This window comes from Camarhynchus parvulus, chromosome 1, assembly GCF_901933205.1.
Source record: "Camarhynchus parvulus chromosome 1, STF_HiC, whole genome shotgun sequence".
Taxonomy (NCBI): Eukaryota; Metazoa; Chordata; class Aves; order Passeriformes; family Thraupidae; genus Camarhynchus; species Camarhynchus parvulus.
In genome coordinates this window covers 111,089,881-111,100,467 of record NC_044571.1, presented here as the reverse complement: position 1 = coordinate 111,100,467, position 10,587 = coordinate 111,089,881, and the positions used below count along the sequence as shown (strand labels likewise).

The 10,587-nt window shown below is 39.4% G+C and overlaps 1 protein-coding gene across 1 annotated transcript in view; it reads left to right on the top strand.

The window, feature by feature from the left end:
• The first annotated feature begins 2,495 nt into the window (after window positions 1-2,495).
• The window catches only part of CD247 (CD247 molecule), a 45,356-nt gene continuing 37,264 nt past the window's right edge, over window positions 2,496-10,587 (top strand). The window contains exon 1 of the mRNA XM_030954435.1: window positions 2,496-2,553. Within this exon, the coding sequence (XP_030810295.1) occupies window positions 2,496-2,553 (58 nt within the window). The remainder of the gene's footprint in view (window positions 2,554-10,587) is intronic.

Below are 10,587 nucleotides of genomic sequence, written 5' to 3'. Positions count from 1 at the left end.
ACCACTTCAGTTCCCTGACCCATTCTGTTTCAGGAACCACAGATCAAATATTGCAGTCTTCCCAGTGCAGGTAATTCTTGAGAATGTGCTTCCCTCCACCCATATGTTTAGATGAAGAGTCAAGTTTAGCTGAGAGCTTTTCTTAACACAGCAGGAAGGGTTTTATATTTCCACTGTGGCCTTGTCTGTATTGAGAAAAATTGCTGCTGGTTCAGCTGAACAAGGGTTGGCATTCATTTCTAGTCCAGGGTTAACAAAGTCCTTACAATCTGACTGAAGTGAGTAAACTGAAACATCAGTATGGTTTAAACTGTTGGTAGAAGTGCATTTGCAAGATTGGCCAATGCACAATGTGGGCAGGAGGTGCTGAAGTTTTTATAGTGCTGTGTAGCTCCTGGAAATGCAAAGACTAGAAAGGCTGAAAAGAAGGTGACACTCTAAGCAAACCATTCCTCGTGGTAGAATTGCAAGCCTTATGAACACTGAAAAACTTTTTCCTAGAGAGGAGACCACTTCCCCTTTATCTTTTCCTCTACTGCTTGTCTGCATGTGATTTGCATCTCTCCCACACCATGCTTGTTGTGAGAATAATTCATAATACAAGCATGAGCGCTCTTCTGTATACTTTGATTATATTTGGATCATGATAAGCTTGCCTTAGTTCAAAAGCTGAGGGATGGGGAGGTGGGAATTTCTAGGGGCACTGTCATGCAAAGCCTTTTTCCAACTCTACCCACACTTCCAAGTGAAGTCCATATACTCAATTTCTCTGACCTTTCCCTATCTAGACATCAAAACACACTGGCCCAACTGCTGTTCTCCCAGTGTGCCTACTGTTGCTATTAATCTCTCTTTCTTACACAGCTCTTCATTTCTTTTCCTTACCTTTGGCCTCAGCTCTTTATTCAAAGTGATAATTTGCTGGCTTTCTGCCGGAGGGAGAAGCTATGATCAATAACAGGAGGAGACAGAGGTCAGTGGAATAGTGATGAGCAGTGCCATCTGCTTCTCTGGAAACACCGTTACCCAAAAATATCAATAACTAGGATGATATTTCAGCTTTTGGATAAGGCACCAGTGAGATTGAGGCAGCCAGCAGTGAGAGCAGGGGTCTTTTTTCTGCTCACTAATTCCTTGTTTCAGCCAATCTTCTGTCACACAGAGATGTGGACAGAAAGGGCTTTATCCAGCTTGCACTGGAATATAGAACGTGTACCTGAGCACAGCCATTTCTGGGGCTAATGACCCCTTGTTCAGGTTCAGTGCATGGCAGCTCTCCTGGGCTGTGCTCTGCTTTCTGCCTGGTGGTGTCAGAGCCCATCTCCAGCCTTTTTTTTGGAGCTTTTGGGGTAGAAGAGCCACAAAGAAAACCCTCCCCAGGGCTGGGAGAGAGCAGAGACTCGGTATCACAGAAGGGTATGCTGCACTATTACACCTGGTGCTAGACTACTACTAGGGTCTAGTACTTTTGGTATTGACTGGCACAGTATATATTTATTCAATTGAAGGAAGAGACTCTTTTATCCATGTATTAGCCTTATTACTCAAGACAGCAAGGTGAAGAATTTTGTCCAAGAACTTCAATTTACTTTGCCTTCAAAAGCCTTACCTTTTTGTGTGCACAGTAAGGCTCATCCCGCCATACTTTAGGGAAATTTTTATCATCTGTTTCTGTACCTCCTGGGGATGCACATTCCTCTTTCTTTTCTAAGAATCAGAGACAGGAGAAAAAAAAAATTCTGCATTTAGATGCTTGGACTTCCTCCCAGCCTAAGCTCTGCTCCTCAAGTGCATTATTAGTATTACTGTTGTAAACATTAAACATTCAGTGATCTGTTGAGTCAGATGTATTTTGATGGGAGTGAGGCTGAGCTTTAAGCCATTAGGTTTATCTAAGCTACGTTTGCAAGCTTTTCTAATTCACGGTTGTCTAAAATGAACTTTCATTTATTAATGAAAAAGTGAAAATATAATCAAAGCACAATAATGTGAGATTTCTTACAAAGTGGGAGTTAGAAATGAGTTTTATATTTTTATGAGTTTAGACAACTATATTGTTCAAAAGTGACTATAACTTACTGTTTTAAATTTCTATTTATGCCCTGTGCTGCACACTGGGAATAGTTGCATAAACCCCTTTTTGAAGTCAGGTCGAATTTGATACCAGAAAGAGATCAGCAGCAGCTAAGTGGGGATGATCTAGGAGCCATCAGACAAAGTGGAAAAGAAACCCAACTCACAGAAAAAGCCATCTTGCAGAGAGGAAAAGGATGAATAACAAAGGAAACCCCAAACATCAGTACCAAGAAGGCAAACCCCAGCCCTTAATCAGAGGCTGTGAAGGCAGAGGAAGCCGGCAGGTGGACTCCGAAAGCCCTCATAGGAGCTGAGACTCTTCCTGTGGCGGCCACACACACCAGCACAGCCCGAGGAGGAGCTTCTTCGTCTTCTTCTTCCTCTTCTATCCCGTTCCCAGGACTGTCTGGCCTGGCAAGATGAAGTGGAGGAGGATCGCCATCCTTGCCACGCTGCAGGCCCAGCTCCCAGCCACAGGTAAAGGCGGGCTTTGGGTTTGCCAGGGGTTCCTGTAAAGCTCTTTTGAGGAAAGGCTGTGGCGTTTCTGTGGTGGATTCACCACCATTTTGGTAGCAGGAGGTGTCTGTGTGAGCACCTCAGCCACGTCTGCCCCCCTGTGAAGGAGGAGGGGGATCTGCTGTGTTGAACTGGCCTGGGATAAAGAGGAAGGATGGGATGAGGGGCCCTTCTCCTGCTGGAGCGACGCCACAGATGAACAGTAACTAAACAAAGCTCCCAGGCCTCACCTGGGCCGCTTTCCCTGCGATTCCAAAGGGGAGGTTTGAGGCAGTGATGGAAAATTTGTCACACAAAGTAAGCTGCATAGAGAGGCTTCTCATGGAGCTGGGCTGCGGGTTTGTGGCCCACAGCAGAGCCGGCAGGCGGGAAATGGGGCACAGGTGCTGACAAAAGGGCAGGGCCCTTCCCCTCACGTCCCTGCCGTCTGCTCCTCTCCACCAGGCACAGCACAAAATGAAGCCATTTCTTCCTTTGTGTTATTTATTTGTGTGGCGCACAGGCCGGCCCCGCCTGGGCACTGAGCGGAGCAGCTTTGGTGTGCACAGATCTTCAAAGTCATGTTAAGCTTGAGGAGGAGGAATTTACTTTTTAGGAGCATAGTAGATCAAAAGGGCAACAAAATTTACGTCTGGAAAAGGCATAAGGTGAGGTGTGAATGTGCCATAGGCCACATCTGAGCTTGTGTTAGAGCCAAATCCTCTGGAAGATTTTCCCCCTCAGTGTATACTCTGGCTGTACTTAAACCCAGCATCCTCAAGAGCTTGGGTGACTGCCACAAACATTTTATTGGAAAGTTTTCTGGGGATGAGAGGAGGGTTTTGCAGGTGCTTTCTAATGCTGTGGAACCAGTCCTGGTGATCTGTGAGGTTTTTCTTTCAGGAGGGTTTTGAGGGGGTTTTATGCTCCATGGCAGGCCATGATTTGTGTTTGTCTTCCCTTCAACCTCTGGAACCTCTGTCCCTTTCTGATACCCAAATATGATCCTGTACTTTACACTTCTCATATTTTGTGCCTTGCTCTGTATCCACAGATGCATGTAAAGCTACAAAAGTATGAACGTTACTTTGGGTCAAAATCCATCTGCAAAACCATCTTTTTACATTTCCTCCCTTTTAACCTGTCACACAATGTCTGTGGTTCAGGCTCCTATTTGTGCATTTTCAGCAGAAAAGTTCGAAAAATATGTGATGCAGCTTGCAGAGGTCTCTGGTGCAAAGCTCCTGGGGTATTCACACTCACAAAGAATAAATGGTTCAAGTTTTGAATGGGATACTGTTGTCACTGATTTGGAGGTGGCTGCCTGTGGATTTCAGGGCAAGTATTTGTGATTGGATACCTATAATAGTTTGAAGTATAGCAGCATTTAGCCAAAGAGTGTAGGTAAAATAGAAGAAATATAAATCAAAACTTATGGAATTGTTGCCACATTATGGATACAGAATAGACAAAAGCGAAAATGTAAGTTCTGTCATGAATTTCATTCAACGATGAGACCAAACAGTTGGGTTTTTTAGCTCAGAGCTGTGAGCAGAAAAATTTTCTGCTGCCTAGAGTGTTTTCAAGCTTTCTCAGAGTTCACTTCTAGAAGGACTTCTAGGGAAATAACTTTTAATTTTTTCATGAAACAAGCTCAGACAGATTCAGTACAGATTCAGTAAGCTGCATACCTTCTCACAGAGAGTTAATTCCACTTCACTATAAAGTGTTTGTGCTTATTCTTTAAAAGGGCAGCTGAAAGATGCCACTAAGATTAGTACTGAGGAACTTGCAAAGCTTTTCTTTTTGATCTTTGAGTTCTGAAGTAAATACATCAGGCATGAGGGAAAAATGTTTACAATAATTCTAGATATGGGCCATGAATTCTGATGCAGGCTTTGAATTTATTGGCATGCCAGACCACAAATTTCAGAATGCTCAAATTTGGCCTTTGAGCAATTACAGAGGGAAGGCATCTCACATTTTCAATTACACATTTTTATCTATACAGGTTTAATTTTCTTTATTTTCCCTCTTCAAAGGCACAGAAGTGTACATCTGGAAATCTAGCTGAGATACTCCTTTAACCCTCTGTAAAATAATCCATGAAAAGTAATAATTTTAATTATGAGCCGATGACTTTGTTAGTCATGTTGTTTGTTGAGACAAGAATATTAGAAGACTTGTACCTGAATATCACAACTAAAATGGCAAAAACCTTCATACAGTTGGCACAGCTTTTGCTCTGAAGCATGACAGACTTTGATAGCAATAAAATAGTCCTGTCAGCAATACTGTAGAGTTGCCCCCCTATTTTTTTAAGGCTGATGAGATGATGCTTTGATTTATACAAGCACACGCCACATGCGTGTATATAAATGTATGTGCAAGAATTTAAGAACAGCCCTCCCGAGTTCTACACTTCTTTACAGAGCCACTTTTCTCCGAATTGTCTGCTAAATGGAACTGGACAGTGCTCTGTTTTCTGCTAACTTTGTGGAAACTACAGCAATGTTGGTCTTTACCAGATGTTTCTTGCTCTGCATATCTCTCTCTCCTGCCCATTGGGTTACCATGATGCCATCAGCCTTTTTTTAGTCAGTTCAGGGACAAATAATAGGTCTTACCATTACTTCTTTTCTTCCCTCTCATCAGATTATTTAGCTGCTCTGCAAATGACAAGATTTGTAAACTAGGAGTTGTTTACAAGCTGGTTTGAGGAATCCAAACAAGTAAATTCAGATTTTTTTTATACCATCCTCGTGTCCTTATGCGCTGGCTTACGTTCTCTGAGCTGCGTTCTTGTTACACCTAGGGGGAAAAAAATTTAAAGGCTTAATTTTACATGTTTTATTTCTTTTATTTCTGCTGCCTGTTCACAATGATTCATTAATAATTCATGGAAAAAACCCTATGAACTGGCAGAATGGAACAAAATGTAGGCAATGTAGCCTTTCTTTGTAAAGAGACATTTGTTGGGCCCTTGCAGTGCTATGTTCAATTCTGTAGTGCTTGTTACAGAGCAAGTGCTTTCTAGCTTAACCCTTCCAAGCAGAATTCCTAATCAGTGAGGTAACAAATTAATGATCACATTCCTTTTGCTTTTTTTTGTGCACTAGATGGGAAAGATATACAAAATACAGAAGTCTATCTGCAGAATATATTTATATTTTTCCTCTCTATGTCCTTCTTAAGTAAGACCATGTGGATAAAAAGCCAAAGTGGAGTTAAAAAAGGAGGTTCACTAGCAGCTTAAGGGGACAAGAATTTGGTGTCTAAATGAATATTCATGTGAGGAATGTTTTTGACAACCATTTTCTGTTGTTCACACAGACTTTGAATGGTGACTGGCATGCGAAATAATTTTTTTTCCCTTGCATATTTCCATTAGGAAATATGGGTTATTTCCTAACTCTTTCCAAATTCTAACCAAACTCCTTTTCAAAAAAAAAAAAAGAAAAAATGCTTTTTTTTGCACAATTGCAAACAACCATCGACTACTCCTCCCCCTTTACAAGTAATCATCTATTTGAGTGTCTATATTGTATGTAGAAAGGTAAGATGCATCAGCTATTCTGGCAAGAAAATAGAGGATTTTTTAGATGGCATGAATGGAAGATGAAACTTTTTAAAAATACTTAAAATGTGTATTCTGCTGAAGGTATATACTTTCTCTGTGTGCATGTTAAACTCGTAAGAGTATTGTTGACTTTTCACTCTTCTGCTGACTTTGGTCAACAGATAAATTTAAGTTTCACTGCTGATTTTTTAGTGTTAAGAGAACAATTTATGCTATTCTAGAGTCTGTGGGAAGATGAAATTTTGCAGATTTTTCTGATTTGTGATGTTGTCTAAGGTAATATTTTGAGACTGGGATGAATATTGTTTTCTTAATTAACTTAAGCTCTGGTCCTTTAAGAAGTATATAGTATTTTTAGCTTTCAAAGTATGACAGTCCAAAGCAGGGGTTTTTTTTCAGGAAAGCAATGAAAACATTTATCTCCATTCTGTCCTTTGATTTATAACTTCAAATATAACAGATAAAATGTGCAGGCAAACGAAAATCTTGGTTTGCAGTTCTTCGATCCGTTCACCCAAACACACAAGCCTTGGAAAACAGCAAAATGCTTGTGTTCAGCCCCAAACAGTGGGTACATCCATCTTTGTGGAAGTTACACTTTTTTCAGTCCTTTGCCAATATAACTATAAAAAATAGAAGTAGAAACCAACTAGTTCCTCAGACTCAGAGGTCACAAGCACTGGTGAGTGCAAGTTCTGCTTAAGTGATAGAAGCCACCTCAGTCTTTGAGCCATGTAGGTTGGAAGTATTTTAAGTCCTACAAGTTCCCTAGGAATAAACCATCAACCTTTGGAAGCCCATTGTGTATTTTTTTTCTTAATCCTCTGTTATATATCTGTTAAGTCTTACAAGAACAGCAACTCTGGAGTTTTCCATCGTTCTGTGCTTTTGGTATATGGCAGTATGTTAAAGATGTGCTTGTGGAGCCTGATGAAATGCTTGTACTATCTGGCCTATTTCTTTCGTGAGATGTATCTGTAGTGAAAACTTCACCTCTATCCTGACTTTTTCCAAGTAACAGACCATTCTTTTCAGTTTGTTGTATTTTTTTAAGTGAAGGAGAAGTCATGATGATAACACAACTCTCTGAAAACTCAGATAATGCAGAGGTGAAATATATACCGAATTAGAATTCAATGGAAACTGACAGGGGAAAAAGATTGGAAAATTTTCAACAAATGATAGAATAAACAGCAGCAAAACACACTGAATAAGTCTGGAGGGTGGCCATTTGTAAATACTTGTGGGCTATTTTGTTTTGTTTGGTTTTCTTATGAAATCTCAGAGTATATGATTTATCTACAATTCAAGCTGCTGTCTTAGGTGAAAATCTTAACTTTCACCGCAAATAAACTTTTCTAGTTTCCTGGTAATGTTTTCTAGCTTGTAAGTTAACCTTGAAATGCAAGCCTGCATGGCTCCAGAAAAAATAAAAGAGAAAACTAGCTATAGAACTTGTCACTTATAATTTTTTTTTTTGGGCAATTGCTATGTTTGGTGGGGAGATAGCATGCTGCAGTGCTCATGGTTACAAACAGTAAAAATAGTTTCCTTGTAAAAAAAAAAGCACATGAAACATTTTGACCTAGAGAACACTTAGAGAAAATTTCCTAAGACCCCTCCAAGTTTGTATAATAAAAATATATCAATTTTATTATTTACATCAGAGTAATGATCTGAAATGCTTTTCTAATGGAATAAGGTGCAATATCCAGGAAATGAATGAGGGAGTACTAATTTGGGCGGTGTTTTACTTCAAGTAAGCGTAGGCTGGCCATTGAATAAAGACTAATCTACAAAAACCCTTTTCCTGGTTGTTCATCCAAATATCATAATGAATTTCTTCCAGACAAGAGCATGGGTGTTTTGCATTCATTTCACTTAGAGTGTTGCTGTCGTTTGTGTGACAGCAAAACGTGAAATAAACAGAGCCAAATATTTATAAAAACGCTTCCCTGATATTTAACACATCACTGTGTTGTAAATTCATTCCAATTCCCCATGGTGTGCATCTCCTCACAAAGCAAACTGAGAGTTTGGGGAAATAGAACAGAAAAATTTTCAGGCACTGACCACTGGATGGGTGGGAGCAAATCGAGGCTCTTTGTGTGAGCGTGTGGATTTTGGAGCAGGGCTCAAACTAATGAGGTACTTTGTTTTCAAAACATTTATTTTGAGTTAGTTGATGTAAAAATCCAGCTCAAACTAAAATTGAACATCCAATATTTTACTTCTGAGCAGATCGATCTGAAGGAAGAGTTTGGTATAATCTGACAATGTCACTTTTTAAACACTCAGCAAACTCAACTTCCTAATGGTGGATATTGTGCATTTCTAGGTATCAAATGTTCATTTTGTCACTCAGAAATAGCTGAAAATTTTAATGACGCCTTTTAAAAAAATATATATATATATAAATTGGATTCCCGAGCTGGGATCTTGCAGCTCACAATTAATGCAGCAGAATTTTAAACATTTGCAAAGAAAAATTGTAGTGAGTATGATATTATATGGAGTTGTAAAATAAAATGGTTACAACATTTGGTCATTTGTTCAGTTGTATCAGCAACCTTCAGTCAGGGAATCCCATATCAAGTCTTTGGGACCAGAAATTATTTCTGTTTTGATCCACTCTGTGTTGTTGCTATTTATGTAGTTTCCCATCCAGCCATGTGAAGCCAACTCTAGGAAAGAAAGTGTTACTGGAATTTGGATTTCTCTCCCTCTCTTTCTCTCTCTCATGGACCTTTTTCTCTTCATGATGCAAATTTGCACAATGTCATCACTTTGGGCTTTAAAGTAAGTAAAGTAATTTCAGCAGCACTTTGTGCATGCGTGCAGGTGTTTCTGGAGATGGCAAAAATAGAATAAGTCTTACAAGCTGGATTAATAATCACCCTCTAAGAGAAAGAAGATGGGATACAGACTGAGAGGAATACTATATTGTTGGTATCTTGTAAAAAACCTCTACCTAAAGACAGTTTCTAAGAAGCAAACAAATAATTCTTATGAATTATTATGAGAATAGTTGCTCCATTCATAAAATGTCATCTGTGTAGCAATTTAGTATCTTTGGATAAATTTTGGAAGAATGCTGTTTAACTCCTAAGTATTTCTTTTTAACAACTTGCTGCTAATGTTCAAGCTTCATTTCTTGTTTTATGTTATTTTATGATTTATTGCCGAGAGGTAAAATACCTGAGGTAGTGTCCAGAGGGGAACTCATTCTGAAAGTCTAAGTCATTATAGGCTAGAAACTCTTAAGGCAATTTGAAATAAAAGTATTTTCAAGAAAAGTATAGGGAGGCAGTGCTGTATGACGTAATGTAAGTGTACATTTTTCTGCTTGATTTTTTTTTGTTACAACTTTTAATTTTCTTATTGCTCAGGAAATTTTAAAAAATCTTGCTATTAATATTGGTTCAGCACTTAATAGTCTGTTGGAATTTGAAGAGATACAAATGCAACACAACCAAAGTAACCCATGTGATAATTAAATGGAGGCTTATGCTCGGGAAGGATTTAACTTCATCCTTGTTTGTTACCTGCAATTTTTTCCTGCTTATTTATCAGTCACCTCTTCATTAGTAAGGGGCTTCTGGTTCTGTCAGTCTCTTTCAGGACATGTAAATTCTCTGCCTAAATTTTTCTGAGGGGTTTCTCTGTTGAGTGATGTGGAAGAATGAAATATTTGCAGGTGGTAATCTCAAAGAGAATTAGTGAAAGTAAATGAGAAAATCTTTCAGAGTAGGGAACGGGAATCGCTATACCCCATCACTTGTTGCCTAATTTTTAACTTCTTGAAACTATTGATCTTTTAAATGTGAAGTTGAGCATGCATGTTTTATGAGCATAACTATAGCCAGCAAGCCAGAGAAGATAAGCAAGGTTAACCCATCTGGATTTCAAGCAGGTCAAAAACCATTCCGGTTACTTTAAAAAATGAGCTTCTAATATATACCAGAAAGGTTTTCTAAAATTTACCCTCTCTGAATACTCATCTAAAAAGGAAAAAAATATCTCTAAAATCTCTTGGATAAAATTATTTTAATTATGCTTTCAACAGGACCCATTCTCATTTTCATTGGAGCAGGGAGCTGGTGGAAGCTTTGCCTACCCGCACCCCGTGTTCTGGATGAGCGGAGTGGTGCAGGGAGCGCTGATTCCCATGGCACAGAGCTGCATCCTGCTCCATCTGGGTCAGGCACAGATGGGTGGCCGTTCACTGCCGATGAGCCGTAAAATGCCCTCATCTGAAAGCCCAAACCATCCCCAATTTTGGCAGATGTCCCCTGTTTTCTGCAGCAGGCTCAGTACAGTTTGCTGACAATCCGTATTTCTTTTTCTCCAGAAAATTATTCCTAATTTTATTGGAAAGAGCACACCATTGTCCACTGTTTTTTTTGTTTGTTTTTTCTCTTAACACAGCAAGTTTG